Genomic DNA, 23,759 nt, shown 5'->3' with positions numbered 1-23,759 from the left:
TTCATGGAGTAGAAAAGGGGTAAAGGCTAGGAAACGTTTCCTAAAAGTATAAGAGTAGCCTTTTCTCACCAAGACATCTTTCTTTCAAAATCAGCATTCAGTTCTTTTCAGTTCTTTTTCCTAGAAAATTATATCAGATAAAGACCACGCTTTTTACGAAAAAGCCCATCACCTCTAACACACTGATAAGGATCCATTACACTGCACTGTCTTTCAGCATAAAAAAAAAAAACTTTTACTACAAGCCGTTTCACTTCTTAGAAAGTGTTCAAAGTACAAACACGTGGTAGGGCAACACTGTGCAGATTAATTGTGGTGATTAACGATTTAAAAATAGACCAGCCATGACCCAAAGACCATTTGACGCCCTCAACAGCAGCTCTCACTAGGAAGAGCAGGGGAAGAAGATGAAGAGATAAAAACAAGTGTGCGCTGCCAGCTGTGTCTGAGGAAGACGAAGAACAACGAGAAGAGGAAGAGGAGGATGAAGACATTAAGAAAACAAAGAAGAAGAAGAAGAAGAAGAAGAAGAAGAAAAAGAAGAGGCACTTGCACATATTAGACAAAGATTACAGCCATCTTAAAAGCCTGAACATCTGTCTTTGGGGCAACTGAGGAAGGGGCCAGGCATTGCTGGGGCCCCACTAGGCACAGATGTTAAGGCATCTGGCAGCAGATTCACAGGCGTCACGGGTGACCAGGACAAAACTGCAATAGCAGCAGTAGCAGAAGCAGCCAGTTTTATGGCAATGGCAGGCGGAAGGCCAAAATCGATCAAAAACTAGGTAGGACTGTGCCTATGTGTGTTCAGTCCAAAGGACATGCCGAGAGACGTAATGTATGTGTTTAGGTGTATGTGTCTGGAAGTCTGTGTAGCAGAGTGTGTGTGTGTGTGTGTGTGTGTGTGTGTGCAGGTAGTCATGCACATTCAGCATTTACATGACACCTCTCTCTCTACTTGAGCTTGTGCCGCCTGCCTATACTACTTATAGACACCTGCATGTGCAGTCAGTGCGTGGATATAAAAAGAGACACACACACACACACACAAACAAACACACACACACACATCTACACAGACTCACACCACTTACACCAATGCACACGAAAATACAAATACAATACAGTGAAAATACTGGTTCATGCACACAAACACGTACACACACACACATGTGTGTGTGAGAGAGATGGGGGGGAAGAGAGAGAAAGAAAGAGAGAGAGAGATAAAGAGAGAGAGAATGCATTTAGTGAGGAAGAGAAAGAAACAACCCCTAAAAAAAAAGGTGCATCCATGGTTGAATGAGCAAACTATCAACAATGACAAGATCATGGATGGTACTCAGAGTGCTGTTTACTGGGAGAGGTTATTATGACCGCCGCGCAGCCCCCCCGCTGGACTGCACCCCCGAAAGGAGGGTAGGGCAGACACAGTATTCTGTGAATATCTCGGGAACCGTAAGGTTTAGGAGGACCATTTTTTTTTTTTGTATGTTGATCTCAAGGGGCCATGTCAACCCATTCCATAACCACTCATTTCATGTATAGCGCCACCTAGTTAAACACAAAAAAGTAAAACTGAGGTGTTGTAATCACAGGTATCTGTGACCTAACATAGTCAAAACTGCGCGAAATTGGAAGTGTAGGATCATTATGACACCCTCTGAATGCACGCCAAGTTTAATGGAATTCCGTTCATGGGGGGCCACACAATAAATTAATTTATGTTACTATACACCAACTGGTCTGTAGGTGGCCGGAGACAGTTTTCTGTGAATATCTCGAGAACTGTAGGGCCTAGGAGGTCCACCTTTTTTTTGTATGTTGGTCTTAAGGGGGCATGTCAACCCATCCCATTACCACTTATTTCATGTATAGCGCCATCTAGTTAAAAATTAAAAAGCAAAAAATTAGGTGTTTCATCACAATATCTCTGGCTGACATGGTCAAAACTGCACAAAATTGAAAGTGTAGGATCATTATGACACCCTCCGAATGCATGCCAAGTTTTGTGAACTTTCGTTCATGGGGGGCCTTACAATAAAATAATTTATGTGTACATTTAGTGACCGTACATCAACAAGGATTCCCGGGACTCTGAAAGACCGGGGTACACGAAACTTGGTGGGCATGTAACCCCACATGGATAGCATGGAACCATCGTTTTTCGTTTTGATCTGTAGCCCCCCCGCTGTACTGGACCCCCCGAAAGGAGGGTAGGGCAGACACAGTTTTCTGTGAATATCTTGAGAATCGTAGGGCATAGGATGACCAATTTTTTCCGTATGTTTGCCTCCAGGGGTCATGTTAACCCATTCCATGTGCACACATGTGCATAAACAGATACACACGCACACACATACATTCACAGTAATCATACATATGACACATACTTACACAGTAGACATGTACGCATGCATGCACATGCACAAACAGACATACGCAGGCAAACACACAAGCACGCACACACACACACACACACCCACACACATAAACATGAACGTGTACACGCACACATGCACACAATTCAAGAATTTCTAAGAATTATGAACAGGCAAGATGGGGGTGGGGTTGTATTAAATGAATTTTACATGTGAAATCTATGAACTAATCATGTTTTGGTACTGTGAGTGTGGATAATGCAATTTAGTGGAACAGTTAGAATCATATAGGCCTTTCACCGTGATTTATTTTTGTGGAAAAAATGTGCTGGACTGGGCGGCGGTCATATTTTGTACCGCTCTGCGGTACATCTAGTTGTTTGTGTGTTTGTGTGTTTGTGTGTGTGTGTGTGTGTTTGTGTGTTTGATTTGACAAGGCTGGGCTGATTGACGGGCATCATGGTTGAAACACACGTCCAGATAATCTGACTGCCGCACACTTTGACACATACATCCACATAATCAGGCGGCCGGCCAAGCCTTTCTCTGCTGATGGTCAGAACAACATGCTTTGAAAATCCTCTGCAAGCATGACCTCTACCCTCCCCTCTCCCATTCACTCACTCTATCTCTATCTCTCTCTCCACTCTCTCCATCTGGCTTCTACCACTCTGTTCACGCAAAACCCTATTCAGGTTCATGTTTTGACTGATGGCCACAAGTCCTTGCATGGCATTAATGAAAGAGAACATGTACAACAAAGACGATCTGTCTGGATTGATGCCGTATTCAGCCTAGAAACCCATCATCCAACATGTAATTCCATTTCCCACTTCATTACAGTAGATTTGACCAGGGATTTTACTGTAGGCCTACTCTTCTCATACGGCACTTCATTACACAATTTTTCAACCTTATTCATCTAATTAAGACAACTGCTCTTATTGAATCTGTTTCTACAGTCACTATTAAAGTTGCCATCTGGCCTAAATTAAAACTATATAATGGCTGTATTAGACATCAATTAACCACTTTTTTGTGTGTCAATTTTAAACCAAAACTTCTTATGACTTTTAAAAAAGTCAAGTTATTAAAAAACAATTACAATACACATTTCAGGGAAAGTGAACAACATATGACCATCCAGCCACTTCAGCTTGATTAGGCTACTTCTCTACTGTTCCTCTGACTAAGGGAGCATAACATACGTAGCCTATTACTATGTTATGATGCTAGTAGTAGGCCTGTCATTATAGTGTAATTAGTAGGCCTAATTATTTTTATTATAATGGTAACACTTTCTATAAAGGTTGTATTTGTATAAGATCATTCTAAACAAATATGAGTGAACACAAAATAAAGTGAACTAAATGCATTCCTTTTGTCTTTATGTCCAGGCTCTCATTTCATTGTGCCTCGTATTTGCTTATAATGATCTTATATCTATTTATAACAACACCTCATTTGCTCTACTTTACCTAAAGCTGACAAATAACACCTATGACATTAACATAGTAATTTATAATATTGTGCAAAGATGGCAGACTCAGTACTTAGTTCATTGCACCCTTTCATTATTCAGTGAACTTATATCTGTTAATAATAGGGTCATATTCTTGTCACTTTACTTAGAGCTGACAAATAACACTTACGATATTGCATAGCTGTTTATAATTGTGTGCTGTAGGGAGATGTATAAATTATTATAACTTTATTACATATACTTCTAGCTATAGATATATAGGACTACAGTAGAAGTCAAAACTCTTTATGCATCACTATACGTATTTAGCAGAGAGAAGTAGTTATGATGCATCATAAAACTGACAAGTGAGTCGGCAGATCTTGACATATTTATAATGCATTATTCAGATTAAAATTCTAATCATTCATAATTAGTTGTCATAATGCATCATGAAGTTGGTTATGACGACTTGTGAATATATATAGATGGTAATAATGAGCGTTACAATGCTTTATAGACACCTTATAAAACATTATGAATGCATTCATAGGGCGTTATAAATACAACCTTCATAGAAAGTGTTACCATTATGGGTATTATGTCAGTGAGACAATATGTACATAACAGACATCGGCAAGGTATTTCGTTATCCTATAAAAATCCAAACTTTTACAATGCTTGACTAACATTGTCACAAGGAAATGCAACGCCTTTCCCCAGGAGTGCGATCCTGTCAGTCAGTTCTGCGTTAAAATAATAGGCCCTGAACATTGATCACACTACTATCCTGTAATGGCTGTGCTTTCAGCGAGACATTTTGATCCACACAAATGTATCCAAATAACAGGATTGCAAAACTTTAACCTTGAGGCGAAATTTAAACACAGCCGCTGTCCATTTGGACAGAGCGTCATCACTGTAACAAAGTAACCGAAAAGTTGCACCGAATGAAAACGTGTATTCACCTTCAAAAGCAAATAGGCCTACACAAGCTAGTCGGTGGTAATGTTACATTATAGAGGTGAGAACGTCTCCTCACCCAACCAAAATGTCACTGCATGCTCGTTATACAGAGCTTCGCCAGGTAGGCTAACCCAGAGAATATGCTACAGTAATAAAAAACGAAAGGACATAATTCATACAACTCTGCAATAAATTGAGTAGCATAATGCCAGTGGCCTGCTTTCCCTTTAAACTGCTGCTACGCCAGACAATTAAGCATTCCTCGTAGGCTCCTTGCAAAGCAGCGAAGTCTTCGAAAACTTATATTGCTGGGGAAAAAATCAGTTGTGATTGCAAAAGGGCGGACAACAGCCTACCCGACAGAAAATGGGAAACACCGGATGCATACAAACGATTTCAGTAGTTCCCAGCCAGACCACTGTATATTTCCCCGAAAATATAGTTTAGGCTACTGCTGCCTGTCAGCGACCACCAAGTGAAAAGATGGTTAGGAAAAAAAACTAGTAGCGTAGCCTATCTCACGATTTATAGATGTTCCGTTTAGATTACCTGATAATCACTGTTCTTTTGGCCGCAGGATCCACCACCGTCTGTGCGTTTGAACGCAGTTCTCTGACTCGACGGGATCAACTGTTTCAGTTTTTTAATGAAATGTATAATTTTTTCCTGTCACAACTCTCTTTCCTCCATATTTGCAGCTCCTCTACCAACAACAACATTAATGACGCCCCCTGTCACGTGACCTTGTCTGTGTATCTAAAAATAGGACCTACAACCAACGAGTAACTCCAAAGCCCAATAAGTCAGAGGAGAAAACTATGCTACATCTCCAGTAGCAAATGGCATAGCTGTATTTAGCTAAAACAATATTTCTCTTGCTGTTATTATACGGCAATCGAGTCGACAGTCTCGCATCCCAAAGTTGCCCGTTGAACACTTCGTGACGGTGCCAGATCGAGGGTTGGAGCGCCCCCGACCGTCTGGTATAGGCTATCTACCGACAAAACCAACATGCAGAAAAATCTTCGAATGTCTGAGAGCACCAGTTTGATTTTGCAACCCTCTTTTCGTATGCAATGCTCCGAAAAATTTTATTGTTTCGATTTTTTAATATATTTGAGCAGTGAGCTGGGTAGGAGGAAGGTATGACGTCGTCAATGTATTTTTGTGGGAGTTGGTTGATGTTCTTCTGTCCATAGCCTACACACGCGCGCACATCCGCTCTCACACACAGAATCACATCTGTAAAAAGGTTGAGTTCTTTATTTATTTATTTATTTATTTTACTAGCCTAGGCCTATGTCTTTGCAAAATATCTCCACAGATTTTTTGTAGTCTTTTCGAGAGAGCCCATTTCCTTATTCCCGGAGAAAATTCAGTCACTTGTGTAGCCTGCCCTACATTAACACGCAACTTAGCCTACAGTATGACCTGTAACGGTTTCCTCTAGCCTACTATTCAGTGATGAGCTGGATTTAGCTGCTTCAGTGACTGCCACATGTAGCCTTAATGCATTTTTCACTGGCCAGAGTCTAGATGCTGGATGCCTTGTGGAATTAATTAGGTGTTGCAGTCACAGTAGGCTATGCTAGGCCTACTACTTAGTAACACTGACTGTAGCTTATTAAATGCAAACATACACTTTCATTTCGACTTATTACTGGCTAAACTAGCATTTAATACACAAATGAATCACTTATTGTAACTTAAAGATATACCTTGACTGTCTATACTGTCTTGAATTTCCCCTTGGGGATCAATAAAGTATCTATATCTATCTATCTATCTATATATATACATACCCTACACTAAAACTTAAAATAAACACACATGCACAAAAACAGCCATAATCCCATGAAAATGGAACACACACCTAGGCTACCATCTTCCGTCACCCGAAACTCAACCCAAACAATTAGCCTGTAATAACACGTAAATGTACACGCGTATAAAAGAAAACATAAAAGAAAAACACAGAAATACGCACATGTGCGCGCGCGCACACACACACACACACACATCATTTCTCCCATACACCCAGTAAACAGCATTCTGAGTACCATCTGGAAGCTTGTCGTTGTTGACTGTTTGTTCACAGAATTCAGGTAACCATAGACACACCTGGTTTCTCTCCCCCTCCCCTCCCCTCCACACACATATTTGGAACACACTCTTCATTGTGTCTGTCGTTTCAGTGTGTGTGTGTGTGTCAGTTAGAGAGAGTTTGAATGCTTTTCTACACCAGTGTTCATATAAGTGTCAGTATGGTTGTTTTCACAAATGCAAATATGTTGGCTGTGTATTTGTGTGTGTGCCTTCATTAGTCTGGATAGGAGAGTCTCTGTGTCTGTGTCTGAAAACTGTGCTTATGTTGGTTCTAAGTAGTATGCTCAAATGTAAATGTAATCTGGAGAAGCGGGAGGGACATGATGTTGCCAATTGCCAACATGACCAATTTTTCTAGTCTTACGTCATACCGTTTAAGTGAACTCAGCATGAAGCAATCAATGTACTCAGACTGAGATAAGACCAGTTTCTAAAAATACCACAGTCACTGTGGTTAGGAAAGGCCACACTGGATCACAAAAAGGGTTTAATCTGGAAAAAAGTGTATGGGTCTGTGTTTATGTGGTGATATATTTTAACATTTTGTGTTGTGTGTGTGTCATATGTGTAAGTGTATGTGTGTGTGCGTGTGTATGGATGTACCTCTATAGCTGTCTAACAGATAATGACAGATAATGTTGTCAAACAGGAGAGTGTTGATGGACAGGTAGTAGGCTTTTAACACCTGTGTGACAGCAAGGGAGGAGTCTTTATATCCACATTGGAGGGTGTTCCCTCTTATTTGAATGGAGATGTGATCTGTTCTTTCACTCTGACTGGGTGTGTTCAATATGACTATGTTGAGGACAGGGGGGCATTTCTCTCTCTGCCTGTCTGTCCGTCTGTCTGTCTCTCTCTCATTTAGTCTATCTGTAGATACAAACATAGATAGATAGATATATATACACATAAAGACAGAGATACACATTATTAACACAGATTTCCAGTTATTTCCCTCTCTGTGATGTTCATGTTGACAGGTGACCACAGTCCTCTGTGTTGGGTTGTATGAAAAAGGCTGTGAGTCATGGTTGACACCGCATAACGCTACATGAGTAAGTCTGCTGAAAGGACACAGAGCCTCTCACAGACCACTGTCCCCTGCATGTGTGACCGCCACCCTGCTGAGCTGTTACTCTGATGCACTGCTCATCACAGGTGTTTGGTGGGAGTTTTGTAGACACTTGTCTTTTACAGGTCACTATATATGGCATTTGCGAAATGCCATCACCCTCTGAGTATCTGTCCTGTCAATGGTGGCCAAATGTGTGTGTGTGTGTATGTGTGTGTGTGATGTATACTTTCTCACAGCACAATGAGGAGAGAAGGTAGACCCATTGACCTATTTCTGTCTCCCATAGTTTATAGGCTACGAAATTCGAAGTAAATTGTGTAGAAAAAAAATGTGTGTGTGGTCATGGTTTGGTTGTTCCACAGAAGGTGATACTGCATCCAGGGATCTCTTGCAACTCCTGTGTGAATGAGTGTGTAGATAGTGTATGCTTGACTATATATAGGTCCGGATGTGTATCTCTGAGTGTTACCATCAAATTACATAATAACTGGGTCTCGCGAGAATACAGCGACTGCAGCGCGGTGGAGCGACCGTTGCTTTCTCCCATGCAGGCTGCGGATCCCCCCGGCCGCCTGCTCTGGAGACCAAACTGGCGCGTCGGCCCTGGTCAGCGCGTCCTCGTCGCCGGGTGCCGCAGAGATGACAGCAACCCTCGCGGGATGCTCTAAATGCGGAGCACGCAAAGAATGCGAGCTGGGAACGGAGCACCTTGACCGCTCAGTCAGGACCGCACAATTCTATTGCGTGTGTTTGGGTGTCCGCGCGCGCGCGAGAGAGAGAGAGGTGACACCAGCAGTTAATTAACGTCTAATAGTCGCATTCGGTCTCTCCTGTGCTACCCATATTTCAGATTTTGCAGTCGATTGTAAATAAACCAAACACTTGTAAAAAAGCAGCTCATTCAGATTAGGTAGGCTAACTGAAGAATAAAAAAATGTGTTGGCTTGTAACTTAACTATTGAAGAACGCATCAGCTATAGGAACATTTAAAAAGTTTGGCACCTGTTTATTCGCTTCACGGTTTTCAAAGGCCCGAAGTGATTGCGGAGGGAATTTTTGAGTGCATGTGATTACTGAGTTTTTAAAGGACCCAGTGCCACAATTTGAAAGAAGTTGCAGGTGACCGCCTGGAGTGCCAAGTCAGAGAATTTGCAGTTATTAGGGTTTCAGCGTTCTTGGCACGCGCCAGTCAACCAAATGTAGGCTAAGAAAAGACTCAAGAGCAGCTCGTTTTCTTTTCTTTTGCCACGGTCTCAAAGACTTTCGAGGTAGCCTACCCTTTTGCTGTGAATGCAAATAACATATATTTCAAAACTGAGTAACCTTTACTATTCATACAATATACTACAATTCCAATCATATTCGATAATAGGCATGATGACCCACATCATCCATGCCGAGTGTCCCACCCTCTCGAATGTCTGGCCTATCCATATGAACCAGCTCGTGCAACCCTGCATTCACGACTTTGAAGACAAATGCACGGGATGGAAGGGCTCATGACACGGGCACATATGCTACATTTAGGTTAGACTAACACTTGTCATAATAAGTCAAAGATCATATCCATGGCCAGCTCCCGTTGGACCAAGTGATACGAGAAAAGCAGGTTTGGGCTCGGCTTACTGAGGCTTGCCTGCTAAATTTGAAAGCGAAGCGTGATGAGTCAGGAGTGAGTCACCGCGATCTAGAATCAGCTTCGAAATGTCATCTCCCGTCAGCGGCTTGGCCTCCCACCCCCGGCAGAGGAACAGGCTACATTTAATCAAGAGAGGGGGAGATAGTAATAGCCTAGAATTGGAAAAAAAGTGAGTGTGTCTGTGTGTGGCTATTGTAGGCCTGTAGCCTACTGTAGCCTATCTCTCCCAGACAACAGGTGTCTGGAAATCATGCGCTCAATGTTCTATTTAATTTTGGACCAAAAACAGGGAACGTGGATGCAATACAGGTGGTAGGCCTAACCTGTAACAAGGTTAAAGGAAAAAAAACAAGAGTCAGTGGCTGACTTCTGGTAAGGAGCCTGGTTCTATCCATCTGAAAAACAATCACAACCAATATGACATCAGCATGTCGGAGTAAGGTGAAGGCCTAATCATGGAATTAACAAAATGAGTTGCCTGTGGCTCATGCCAGGACAGGCTACAGTTGGATGCTGTTTTGCATCAAAAGATGGGTAGGCCTAGGGACCACCAGAATGAAAAGAACACTGTGATTTAGCGGTGTAACGAACTCAAAGGAGTCGGTCTCCCTCTCGTGGTCTTTATTGGAATTACTGTTGGGCAACGTTTTAAATTATAAGTAAATACATTCAGTAGAGCGAATTACATCGCAAAGTAGGCTAAACTAAGGTAGGCTATCCCCTGGGAAAGTGCCGATCTGGCTATTCGGTATTGAAGGGTACTGCAGCAGACCTGATAGTCTAAGTATTAATCTCACCTCACTCCTATGCTAGGCCTGTATCCTACATATTCCCATAAGCATGGTTTAGAGATTCAGAAAAAAGCAGAGCAGAAAAGCTGTCAGTCAGGGTAGGCTACATGACGTGGCTCGTATCCTTATATTACCAAGGTAACCAACCCTTGAACAGTTTTGGAGCCCTGGTACCTTGTAGGCTACACCCTGCGTCGTTTGGCCACACCCCTGTCCATCTTTGAGCCATTCAGGAGTGTCAGGGGCGTGTCTTAGATGGCTGTCAGTTGCTAGTTCCCTAAACGTCACTGTTATCTATTATCCTGACCTTTTCTTTTCAAACCTTTTGTCAGAGTAACCATATACCGCTCACTGTAAACTACGCATGCAAGAAGAGCAGAGAAACAACATAGGCCTATATAAATAGTTCTGAAACACGACATGTACAATTCATGTTTTACTGAATAACTGAATGGGCAGCTGAAAGTAAAAAAAGTGCGCACGCAACGCAAGTGTGAGGAAAAGCTTCAGGGAAAAAAAGCTGGTAGAAGGAAACGGAGGATAAGAATTTTCAGGAAGACCGCCCGGTGACCTGGTACTGAGGCTTTTTGAGGACGCACCTGTAGCTGTACAGAAGCGAGGTGAGTGGTATATTTCTTTAGATTTTGGAAGGTAAAGTTATCCGTCCCTGATGGCAGGTGTGGTGACTCTATGACTGGTTTGACCCGAGTCACATCCGCTCCAGAGTCTATAGGCTACCTAGTTTAGGTAAGAGACAGGCGAAAATATTATGCACTATTACACATTCTCTATCTGCCTTGAGGGCGAAAATAGAATGCCAAGTCATACTTCTCTTGCGATGTTGTAGCCTAACTAATCGATTTTCACGGGTGCATGGTAGAGGTTTTGTAAGAATGACACCGGCAAGAATGAATTTGCTTTACACAACCAGAGTCTAGATCATGTGTGTTGAATTTAGGCTACCTCTCTTACATACACAGCGTCCTCTTAGACTGAGCAGATGGATTTGAGGATAAAACACTGTAGCATATTTTATATCAAGTAGCCTACCTTTTCAAGTGAACAAGTTGCAGGTTAAACATCCTCTTCACCATCTATTTTAGAATGCAAACCCTGCCATATTAAGGTAAGCTACTATTTAGTTTTAAATGCAGTTCAGCACTTCATATTATTTTAAATCTTATAGCGCCTCAGTCTGAGAGAAATACTGAGTCCTCAACTAAAATAATCCCATCTGGATGGTTCTCATAAATATCTCAAGCAATGTCTTGAGATCTCACATGTGTTTTGCTGTCTGGGTCTTCAGATTAAGTTATTCTGCAATTATTATGTTACAACTGCAGGTTATTCTGCAGTAACTAATTATGTTAATCTGGGCTGTGGTCTGATGAATGCAACAGAGAGCCGTAAATTCTAGCATGTTATGTCCTCTCTCTATTACTAAGAGGGCCACATCTGGCCCAGAAGTAGTCAGTAAGGCTCTCCTCTCCTTTCTCCTCTCCCATCTCTCCCTCCTCCCCTCTTTCCTCTCCTTTCTCCTCTCCTCTCCTCTTTCTCCCTCCTCTCCTCTCTCCTCTGTCCTCTCCTGTCCTCTCTTTTCTCCTCTCCTCTCCTCTCCTCTGTCCTCTCCTGTCCTCTCTTTCTCCTCTCCTCTCCTCTCCTCTCCTCTCTGTCCTCTCCTGTCTACTCCTTTCTCCTCTCCTCTGTCCTCTCCTGTCCTCTCTTTTCTCCTCTCCTCTCCTCTCCCCTCTCTCCTCTCCTCTGTCCTCTCCTCTCCTCTCCCTCTCTCCCTCCTCTCCTCTGTCCTCTCCTCTCCTCTCCTCTCCCCTCTCTCCCTCCTCTCCTCTGTCCTCTCCTCTCCTCTCCTCTCCCTCTCTCCTCCTCTCCTTTCTCCTCTCCTCTCCTCTCCTCTCCCTCTCTCCCTCCTCTCCTTTCTCCTCTGTCCTCTCCTCTCCTCTGTCCTCTCCTGTCTACTCCTTTCTCCTCTCCTCTCTCCTCTGTCCTCTCCTCTCCTCTGTCCTCTCCTGTCTACTCCTTTCTCCTCTCCTCTCTCCTCTCCTCTCCTCTCCTCTGTCCTCTCCTGTCTACTCCTTTCTCCTCTCCTCTCTCTCTCCTCTCCTCTCCTCTGTCCTCTCCTGTCTACTCCTTTCTCCTCTCCTCTCCCATCTCTCCCTCCTCTCCTCTTTCCTCTCCTTTCTCCTCTCCTCTCCTCTCCCCTCTCTCCCTCCTCCCTCTCCTCTCCTCTCCTCTCCTCTGTCCTCTCCTGTCTACTCCTTTCTCCTCTCCTCTCCCCTCTCTCCCTTCTCTCCTCTCTCCTCTCCTATTATCTCTATTGCTACATTTACATGTATCCATGTAGCAGACACTATTATCCAAAGCGACTTACAGCAAAATAATAACATTCAAGTTACAGTGCAGAGGAAACCTTAGGAATTACTACCGCATCTGTCAATACCATCACTACACAATACAATGCAATACAATACAATACAATAATATTACTAGAGTCTTACTTTACTAGAGTGCTGATATTATAAGTACAACTTAAGTGTGATAGGAGGAGAAAGTGGTGGATTAAAAGAGGTAGAGGAGGTAAGAGAGGGAAGTATATGGGAAGTGTGTATTAGGTGTGTTATGTTGTTGGAGGTGCTGCTGAACAGCTCTAGGAAGATCTGAAGACCAGGGAAAGATCTGAAAAAAAAAAAAACTTGGTCATGCAGGCTTGCAAATGCAAAACTGTCTACTTTTTTTGTTGTGTATACATTAGTGTATTTAAACACACACACACACACACACACACACACACACACACACACACACACACACACACACACACTGTAGTACATAGATGTATTACATAGTCTTACACTGAGACACTCTGTGGGATGCTGTGCATGGTAGCTGGGTGAAGCATGTGTAATCCTTAGAATTTATGCTTAACTGTTCTTGCCCGTTTCTAGCCATTGCCAAAGTTACATGTTTATGACAAATAATGTAGAATATTATTTTGAATTATTACCATCCAACTTTGCATTTGTGTTCATTCATGAACGTATGCATTTTCAATGAAAGACCTACATTTGTTTTAGTGGGCATTCACCTCTCTGGTCCCTTAGGTATTTGCTGAATTGCAGTTCTTTGAGTTTTATGAGTATGCATTTCCTTGTGACTTGCACATTAATAGCAGTTGATCCTTTATTGTCTATTGTTTCATTACAATTGGTATTAAACCAATTAATTCAGCTATTAAGTCTAAGCCCATTGTGACTAGTCAGGCGCTTTTGGCACTCAATTCAAGCAGAGATATGGTTAACAAAAAAAAACTAGGCTTATGATCCCTTCATTTGCACACAGTGACAGCTTGTTGGTCTGCATGTGTATGTGTGTGTCTTTATGTATGTAGGTGTATGTACTGGTAAGTTTGTATTTTGTGCATCTGTGTGTGTGTGTGTGTGTATGTGTTTCTGACTGTCTATTTAAGAAGTAAATATTTATTCCCAGGGTGTAGTCTTGTGATTTGACTCACGGACTCGCAGTCAGCTGGCATCTCACCCATCCCCCACCCCTCTCTTTCTTTTCTCCTCTCTGTCTTTCCTCTTCTTCTGTCTTGTCTTTAAAGAGCGAGGCAATTCAAAGTGAACCTAACCACCCACCCACCCAGCACTCCTGCGCACACACACACACACACACACACACACACACACACACACACACACACACACACACACACACACTACCACCCCCCTCTAAAGCGACTTTGAGTTTCTAGAATTAATTAATTATAATTATGTCTTCCTCACAGCCTGTTGCTTCGCCTTTTGCTAAATGCCTGCATTCCATTAACCTAATCAGAAGTGAGTCAGCGTGTGCAGACTATTGATTGTCCTTTATTAAGACATCAATAGGGCTCCAGCATCTGCACAAAGTAGATCTGCTTGGTTATTCACACTGAACCTGTTGCCCCTCCTTGCTAGTCTTAATTCAGAATCAATTTCATGTGCTTTTATTGTCTCGACTGTGCAGTGCACAAAATTGCCAAAGCAGTCTGCTAAACAGTTGCTTCTATTTCTCATGTACAAAATGTGTCCCTTTTTTAATTTCTCCCTTCTTTCAGGTGATGGAGGAAGAGGCGGCTTTTCGGAGTTGGCGAGGGGCGAGTTCTCTGCCCTGGTACATAGCAGGCTCCCAGCTGCTGGGCGTGGCCAGCGTGGTCATAACGGGCGTGTGGATGGGCCACTTCCGTGGCGGCTACGCTTGGGACGGCTCCTCCCAGGAGTTTAACGTGCACCCTCTCTGCATGGTGCTGGCCATGATCTTCCTCTATGGAGACGGTAAGCCAGAGGGGACACAAGGCACTCAGACACACACACACACACACACACACACACACACACACACACACTCACTCACTGACACACACAAACACACCCTGCTCAGTAAACACACAGGGCATCTGGTGAGTGTTTGTTGAAAGGATTCGTCAGTCTGTGTTTCACTCAGTCTGCTTTAGACACACTATTCCTGACTTTCTCAGAGACACATTACAGCTACACATGCAGCTGGCTCATCCTCATTTCACTTGAAATAGCCTTTATGTATTTAAAGGTTTTAATACAGTGCATGCAGTACAGTGCATACTAGATCATTCTACAGTATACTACTGAATTACATGAACATTCAACATGTACCCAAGGCATCAGTATCAGTATTTCTGTTTACTCTTTCGCAGACATATGCATACATATAGACAAGACATACTGTACATATAAACACACATATACACATATGCACACACACACACACACACACACACACACACACACACACACACACACACACACACACACTTTATTGTTTTATTGATGGATACTTCCTGAAAGGTAATCATATCTCTTACATTTACACGACAGAAGGAGCAGGCAGTGTCTAAGGCTGACTGGAGTGGCTGGTGATGTGCCACTGTGTGTGTTTGTGTGTGTGTGTGTGTGTGTGTGTGTGTGTGTGTGTGTGTGTGTGTGTGTGTGTGTGTGTGTGTCTGTGTGTGTTGTGTGTGTGTGTGTGTGTGTGTGTGAGAGAGAGAGTGTGTGTGTCTGTGTGTTTTGTGTGTGTGTGTGTGTGTGTGTGTGAGAGAGAGAGTGTGTGTCTGTCTGTGTGTTTTGTGTGTGTGTGTGTGTGTGTGTGTGTGTGTGTTTGTGTGTGTGTGTGTGTGTGTTCCAGTGGGTCCTGTTTGCTCCTGTCGTTTGCTGATCTGTGTCTCATCTGCTTACGTCCTCAGCCCTCAGGGACTTCTCATCCACATGCACACACACACACTCTCTGTCTCTCTAAAGCACACACACACACACACACACACACACACACACACACACAAACACACAAATGCACATACAAACACAAACACACACACACACACACACACAAACACACAAATGCACATACAAACACAAACACACACACACACGCACGCACAATCACATTTTCTCAGAATAACATTTTCTCTCAGAAAATGATGCAAATATTCCCATAGGTAGATAAACATCAAGTGAACTCAATCACACACTCTCATGCACACACACACACACACAGGAAGTCCACAGTAATGTTTTTATATAGCACAAATTTGATTTCCATCCGGCCCTTTGTGCACACACACACACACACACTAGGACCCCTTCTACTGACATTTTCTTGTGACTACAAAGGGTGTGTTTTGTCCTGCTGAAAGTGTTTGCCTTGATTGCTTTCCTTCATCCTCCAATCACAGAATCTTTGATTACAATCCAATACATACAGATCAGCAAAATTCTCCTCATGTTCTTCTAGCTAGCTGTTCACCCTGTGTGTGCCCTCAAAAACTCTCATCGGCTCCAGAAGAGGTTCAATATGTCATTATAAGTGCCTAAAACAGTGACAGGAATACTTGTTAAGAAGTATGAATGGATGAATCAAGTGTTTGTCCAGGCAGTCAACTAGTATGGGGTGCATTTCCCACAACCATTGCTAACCTGTTGGCAGCTTAGTTGGTTGGCAATGGGAAATTGCATTGCAACCAACAAAGTTGTTAACTTAGTTAGCAACTATGGTTTTGGGAAACGAACCCATGACTAGTATGCAGGAAGTGACCAAGGAAAACAGAGGTGATTGACAGCTCCTTTTATATAGTTAATATTTCTAGTTTCTTTACAATTATTTTTGCTTTGAGAAGCTTGAGGCAATCAAACAGAGGTGATGCTCATTGTCTTTCTAATCTCTTTAGCTGTCTACATTAGATTCAATGTCCTGCTACAGCAACTCGATTAGGACGTTCTGTCTGAAAGGCCACTGGGCCATTAGTGGGCAAGCTGCCTCAATTGTGTGAGCCGTAGAGATAGCCTCGAGGGGTTTGACCGCAACCTCAAAAGGCCAGGTAAACAGGAGAAGTGCATGTCACCACCAACCCCCCTCACAGCTCCTGGCCCCTCCCAGAGAATAGCCAGTGGGTCTGGCCCAGAGGTGGCCCAGATCCATGCCAGAGATAGTTGCTGTCTGGGTCCTGAGTGACTGGTCATCACAGTCTTCTCTTCCTGACTCAAGCACAGCTGCCTGACAGGTGGTGGCCATAAAACAAGATGGCTGATTGCTGAGTGACCTTCTCTGAATGGCCACATGGTGTTTGTGATGGAGGGCTATTGCCTGAGGCCTAAACAAGTCTCTGTTCCTAGCTGTATCCATGACAACAAAGGAAGAGAACTGTCTGTTGTCCTGTGCAGCTGTGTGTCTGTCTGTGGAAAATGATCGTTGTAAAGGGGCACAATGAAACATTTTGTTATTATGCAAGTCATAGCTATTAGTGAAGTTATTAATGTTTCTCAAGACATTTTTTTTTTCCGTCCTCAGCCATTATGGTGTACCGTGTGTTTCGAAATGAGCCCAAACGCAGTGTGAAGATTCTTCATGGTGTGCTACACTTCCTAGTGCTTTTCATAAGTATTATCGGTGAGATCAGTCTCTTTCTCTGTCTTCCCCTGTGTGTGTGTGTGTAAGAGAGAGAGGTCTGGTTGATACAAGTTTTCGGTAACAAGAATATTTTATCAGATATTTTTTGTTATGCATAATTGAATTCAACTCAGAGTGTTAACACTAGTGCTGTATTTTCATATTTGAATTCGACTCAGTGTGTTAACTGTATTTGCTTCTCAGGGATAGTGGCAGTGTTCCAGTACCATGACGCTAACAACATCCCTCATATGTACTCTCTGCACTCCTGGTGTGGAATGCTCACTTTTGTCTTATTTATTGCACAGGTAAACCCATGTATAATCTCTCCTCTCCCCTCAGCAGCGTAGTCATTGCAGTATTTCCATTTAAGTTGGACCAAACCTTTGTTATACAGAGCTGTACACTGATCTATTGCATCTGTATTGCCAAATTCCATGATTGCATTATTTTCTTTGAGGAAATATTGAGTTAATAATGATTGCAATGCACAAATCTTGAATTTGTGCTAAATCCTAGAGGGACTAGTGATATCACACACCTGTAAAACGGGGTTTTATCAAATAGATGATGTCTTCAGTAAAAGTTTTATGTTCCTTAAACCTCTAATAAAAAATATCCTATCTCTGTTATTAACCTTATCCGAATATGCCAGAGGTGATCTGAACCATTGCCCCCCCACAATGCCAAGGCAGTATGGCTGTATGTAACGAATGTAACGCTCATTGTTTGGGTGATTTCATTAATCAGTGGCATTGAATGGTGACATCAGCAGCATCTCCATCACGCGTGAGTGCTTCTGTTTTTCAGTGGCTACTAGGGTTTTGCTTCTTCCTGTTTCCGTGGACAACCACTTGGCTGCGGAGCCTCTACCTGCCTCTGCACGTGTTCTTCGGTCTGTCGCTGTTTGGCCTCGCCGTCGCCACCTGCCTGCTCGGCATCATGGAGAAGCTCCTTTTCGCCATCTCGTGAGTCAAGCTCACTGCTGCCCCTTCTTCGCTTCCTTCTCTCTATCTCTCTCCCTTTTTTTGCACTCCCAGCTCACTTCTGTTTCAGTCCGAAATATTCTCTCTAAGAGACGGATTCCTTGCTTGACTGGAAGAGGAGTCTTATTTCTATGCGTAAAGACTTCCAAAATAGTCTGTCGAGGCTTGCAACTTAACAGTACCATACACAAACTGTAAATAAGCATCTTTCATCTATTGACTACATGTGAAAGAAAATTTGATCCGAGTCTCATTTTTGTTCTCCACAGAGACACCTACTCGGCGTATGCTCCTGAGGGCATTCTGGCCAACACTCTGGGCATAATGCTGCTGGCATACGGAGTGCTCGTAGGGTACGTGGTGACCCGTGACGAATTCAAACGCCCGCCTCACCCTGAAGAAGAGGCCTTGTCTGTGCACTTTAAGACCCTAACAGAGGGGGGTGCTGTTTCTCCTTGATTGCTCCCTCTCCATGTGGTTTTAAGGGGGGAGTAGACGAACTGGTTTAGGAGAATATGTGACAGTAAGTTCCACAGTTTTTCTTTAGAGAGATAAGAAGAGACAGTCAGACTTCCCATGATTTCTGTTACAGAGAAGGTGTCAGATGCATTTATAATAATGCTGTTTTGTAATGTCATTGCCCACAAGGTCATTCAACTTCAACTTAGTTTCCTCCATAAATACTCATGTGGTCTACAGTGCACTCTTCCAGGAAAACCCAATCACTATATCAATAGGGTGCCTGGAGTCCACCACTGGCATAGTCCAGGGGGTGGAAGACGTTCACATTAATTTGGGGATTGGTGATCACATTACACCCTAATCCTAATCTGATGAAAAAGCATAAGATATCCAGAGTGTCTGACCCTAGGGCAGACTGGCCTTGTTTTGGCCAGAACAGCCATATCTGTTTAAGAGTTGGCTTCTACTTATGGGCATTATTGTAACTCTAGAGGGGTTCAGTACTGCTTCACACTCTCCACTAAAGCTACATCAACACTATTCCGTTTTCTTTGAATCAGAAACACTTTTGTTAAATTTGCCGTTTTTGAGCTCCTGTAATTGAGTGATTTTAAAATGCTGGAGGCCCTGTTTTCATTGGATACTCCGGCTTTGCTTTTTGATGTGGACAGGGAATTCCGCAAAAATCTGAAAACAATGACGTAGAAACTACTTACGGTACAAAAACAATCCTGATTGGACCATGCTAGTGTGATGTTTCCTGACTCTCCTTGACTCACTTTGACTTCTACTACTAGCATGTCAGAGGTGAATGCAACATGGAGAACAAAATACAAGCTTTACTGGCCTTGCTATCTTTAGTAGCAGCTGTAATGCATTCAAGTTTTACATCTTACAATCGTCAGTTGCTTGAATGGTCGTGTGATTTGTGTGAACGGACAAGTCATCTATGCTTCAGGTGTCCAGTCCAGACAATGTTCCGGAATCGCAAATGTGAGTCTGGATGGAGATTGTTTTAGTTTCAAAAGAAAACTGGAATAGTGTGGATGTAGCCTCAGGCAAACTGTGGGCTTCACTGTGTAGGAGTAGGTGTTGGTTTACTCCTCCTGACCACTTGTCATATGTGTGAAAGGCACAAAACTGACCCAGGATCAGCAGCTTCTTCCCTAATTCCTGCTGTTTTCACCTGTAGATGGCCTGTAGATGTAGAGGGTTTGTCTAACCGTCAGCAACACAAAACACAAAATATTTTAGTTGTGCCAGAACGTAATGTGCCTTTATAAACTCCAGAAGTGCCAGAATATATATCTATAACATTTGCCAGACTAGAACTACCTGCCAATACCAGTGTTCCGACTAGTAAATGGTTGTTTTTGTAAACCCCACAAAATAGCCAGACCTTTGATGTTATCCTTTCACAATCGAAATATTTCACATTCCATCCCACTGGTTCAGCTGGTTTCGGTTTACTAAAACAAACTCCAAACTTACGCCAAAACATCTAATGATTTAATAATTATATTAACAAATGATTAAAGAATGTACTGTATATATTCTGCTGACTCTAGTGTTGTGTGTGTAACTAACAGTAAGATTAATTAGCTTTGGCACTGGTAAAGCTTTCTGCACTTTTCTTTGAAGCCAAGAGCCTGTGACTTGAATAATATTGTTTGTTTTACGAAGGCCAGAGACATTAGGTGCTCTCAAATTCGTATCCATGTGCGTGGGGAAGGGAAACGGGACCCAGCTACTGACGATCTGGGTGTTAGAACTGCCTTTACAGAACATTGAGCATTCTGCATGTTTTTTGTGATTAGTGTTCTTTCAGCAACAAAATAACATGGCGTGTAGCACAGCAAATACTGATGCCTCTGTGCCTCTATTAGTGAATGGCTGTCCAGACTTTTTTTGTTTGTTAAAAACGTTCCAAACTTAAATATACATTTCATCTGTCAATTAGTGTAAATCTATTGTGAAAAAAATATTTCTGTCTTCAGCGTGACCAGCTATTATCTTCAGAATTTGGAAAAGAACCAACCAACCGTGTCCATGTGTATCGCTGTTCATGTTTACAGTGCATTTTGATACTTCTGTCTATGTAGGAAGTGATGCTTGTGACCAGGATGAATGTTGACAATTCACTCTTAGTGCTGTGTGTAATGTGTGATATTGTGTAATGCTGTATGTGTATAATGAAAACCAAACAATAATCAAACTCATTGGCAACCAACATGTCTCACAGTCCATCTTTGTTTTTCACCTTGTTTTCTTCCAAGTGGTAGCCATTTTTAAATAAGTACAATATTTCCTCATACATACAGCCGATTGTACAGTTTACAGTCGCTTAATGGGGTTCAAAACAAAGCATTCTCCTTTGTCACGGTCCTCCTTGGCAAAAGGTTACAACTCACATTTACACACAATTTACAGAAACCTGGCCCTCAGCAAGCCCTGAAAGATGAAAAACAAAACAAAGTACAAAAAAGGATAAAAGATCAACTCTTTAAAGACTCATCTCCTCTCCACAATGGAAAAAATAAGTATGCGCACAAACACACACATACACGCACACACACACTCCATTGCAAACACTCGCCAAACAATGTCTTTGCTTGAATGTGTGTGAATCAGCAGAGAGCATGCATTCTTTAGTGGAATCTTTATGTACAGTCATTTACACAGAACTTATATATTTATACATATAAAAAACAACATTGGCTGAAAATACTTCCCGTACTACATCCTGCTTTGACCTCTGACATCACAGACACTTCCTGTTATTTCCTGTTAGTGGACTTGATTCTGTTGTGATGTTTGTCAAGCCATCTGGTAAGGTCCAATATGAATTCACTCATGAAATCCTTTTCATTAACCAGTGAGGGTTTGGACTGAGAGGAGGTGTCCATTATGTCTAATGCCTGTACCCTCTCCTCAATGTCTGATTTTGATCTTTGCAGCAAAGGTGCTGAAAAGAAATAAAATAAAAAAACTCAAATATGCTCATCTCAAGGCCTTCCTTTAAGCTTAGCGTGAGGGCAAGGACACATGGTATTATTTAAGAGCGGACTCAAAGCTGAGCCACCGCTAGCTGCCAATAAGCGCGCATACGTCCAAACACCCGCACTCTCAGACAGAGTGCCCCTTCATGGCTGCACTATTCTTAAGATAGAGTCTCCATGGTCCACACCGATGAATCTCAGCCTACTCATGAGTGGACGGTAGACTTCATGCATTTCTCTCAATTTCTCACTAGTTATCAAATGACCCCTAATCACGGAGTGGCAGCGCTGCCCTTTAGTTTCCTGTCCAGCGTTAAAGGAAGTCACATGGTCCGAGGCACCGATTAGCACGCCTGTGTTTGATTTGTACAGCACAGCCCGCTATTGTTTGGCCATTTCTCACGTGCTTCTCAGAAGTGGGCCAGCCGAGACACTGAGCCAATCCTCTTTTCCCTTCCTAACCCAACTGCATGACAACCCTTTTTGGGCAGCACTTAAAAACAAACGGGAAGGTAAATAAATGTACAATCAAGTAGAGAAAAAAACAAAAATTAGGTATATATATTTATATTTTTATATATATAATTATTTTACAAACATAACTTAAAATGATAAATATTACTTTTTCGCTTTTGCTATGTACAGATTTACCTGGTGTCAGATTTTTCAAAGTCACTTTTACAGAAGGAGCAAAGCAGTGCGAGTTGCCCCGAGTGTAATTATGCAAGGCTGGGAAAGTTTCAGATGAGAGCCCAAGGCTGCGATGCATCGACCCCCCACTAGTGCACCGCGACGGGAAGGCATTACTGGCCAGCTTTCTTCTCCTGGTGTGAATACCGGAAGTCTTCAGGTCGAGCGTTAGAACCGACATACTGCCTGATCGATCTTACGTGAGGTGGTTTTACGTTCTGAAGCACTTGAGCGCTCCTGGGTTCTGGGACCACAAACCTCACCACTGGCCCGTTCTAGACGGTGGAACTCCACTGGACCTCTGAAACAGCTGTCTTTCTGTACAAAGCCTTGAGTTAATAATCAGCATTGACACCTTGAGGAAAAAACAGCACTTGGATGTATTATTTTAAGACTTGTTGCTGTTTATACTGTAGTATATTAATATTTCTGTAAGGCCACACTATAAACAGTAAGTATTAAAATCCAGACATCTATCCAAGCTCTGTTTTTCCTTTCAATTGACCCCCCAGCTTAGAACTGTGCACCAGAGACTGTTTTCAAATGAAGAGCAAAGCCCACCTTTGCCCAGTTTGGAGTATTCAGCATTAATACATTAACATGAGAGATGTGGCTTGGTAATGTTCTGTGCCAGTCTGTTTGTAAATGATGGGATGGTTAGCATCACCAGGCTGAAAGCTCATTGGTGAGACGGTCTGTGAACATACACACTGTGTGTGAATATGGGAGTGTGTGTGTGTGTGTGTGTGTGTGCGTGTGTTGGAGCCGCCTTGCTGCCCTACACGTTTGACTCCACGAACGGTCTCTTTGGCTTGATGGGGGAGGTGGGGCCCTGGCGGTCAGCGCGGCCCATCTGCCGGTAGTCGCCGCCGTCCTGGTAGGCCTGCGCCACGGGCAGCGTCCGAGCCACTTTCACGTCCGGGTAGGTGGGCGCCTGGCTGACGCGGCCCATGGCGTCGGCCGCCATGGGCACAGAGTAGTAGTCCTCCTCCATCAGGTGCCCGTTGTGGGCGTTGTTGGTACGGTTGTAGTAGGCAATATGGCTGTAGCCCGTGTTGCTGGGCGACGTGGCCGGGCTGCTGACCACCGTGTCCAGCGACGACACGGCCCAGGCGCGCGACGACGGCGAGGAGGAGGACGAGGAAGAGGAGGGCTGCTGAGGTGGCGGCGGCTGCTGGAGATACTGCTGCGTGCGCGCGGTCTTGTCGATGATTCCCATGAAGGGCGGAG

At 43.1% G+C, this 23,759-nt stretch overlaps 2 protein-coding genes across 3 annotated transcripts in view; one reads left to right on the top strand and one right to left on the bottom strand.

The window, feature by feature from the left end:
* Positions 1 to 10,683: 10,683 nt before the first annotated feature.
* Positions 10,684 to 21,039, top strand: LOC125296507 (transmembrane ascorbate-dependent reductase CYB561). 2 transcript variants are annotated; one of them, XM_048246464.1, is made up of 6 exons: positions 10,685 to 11,037; positions 14,532 to 14,748; positions 17,294 to 17,392; positions 17,597 to 17,700; positions 18,203 to 18,360; positions 18,648 to 21,039. In XM_048246464.1, exons 2-6 carry the CDS (start codon positions 14,535 to 14,537, stop codon positions 18,835 to 18,837), a joined length of 765 nt encoding a protein of 254 aa, XP_048102421.1. In that variant the 5' UTR covers positions 10,685 to 11,037; positions 14,532 to 14,534; the 3' UTR covers positions 18,838 to 21,039. The 2 variants fall into 2 exon arrangements, with proteins under 2 accessions (XP_048102422.1, XP_048102421.1); XM_048246465.1 differs by lacking the exon at positions 17,294 to 17,392 and having other exon boundaries at positions 10,684 to 11,037.
* A 33-nt stretch (positions 21,040 to 21,072) lies between these two features.
* The window catches only part of tanc2a (tetratricopeptide repeat, ankyrin repeat and coiled-coil containing 2a), a 153,810-nt gene continuing 151,123 nt past the window's right edge, over positions 21,073 to 23,759 (bottom strand). The window contains 1 exon segment of the mRNA XM_048246409.1: positions 21,073 to 23,759. Within this exon segment, the coding sequence (XP_048102366.1) occupies positions 23,308 to 23,759 (452 nt within the window). The 3' untranslated portion in view covers positions 21,073 to 23,307.

The sequence above is a fragment of the Alosa alosa genome, chromosome 6, assembly GCF_017589495.1.
Source record: "Alosa alosa isolate M-15738 ecotype Scorff River chromosome 6, AALO_Geno_1.1, whole genome shotgun sequence".
Classification (NCBI taxonomy): domain Eukaryota; kingdom Metazoa; phylum Chordata; class Actinopteri; order Clupeiformes; family Clupeidae; genus Alosa; species Alosa alosa.
This window is presented reverse-complemented; position numbering and strand designations above follow the sequence as displayed.

Coding starts and splice junctions, on each gene's coding strand:
- LOC125296507 (XM_048246464.1), top strand. CDS start 14,535: ATGGAGGAAGAGGCGGCTTTTCGGAGTTGGCGAGGGGCGAGTTCTCTG. Junction 17,393..17,596: donor GCTTTTCATAAGTATTATCG/GTGAGATCAGTC, acceptor TTTGCTTCTCAG/GGATAGTGGCAGTGTTCCAG. Junction 18,361..18,647: donor AAGCTCCTTTTCGCCATCTC/GTGAGTCAAGCT, acceptor TGTTCTCCACAG/AGACACCTACTCGGCGTATG.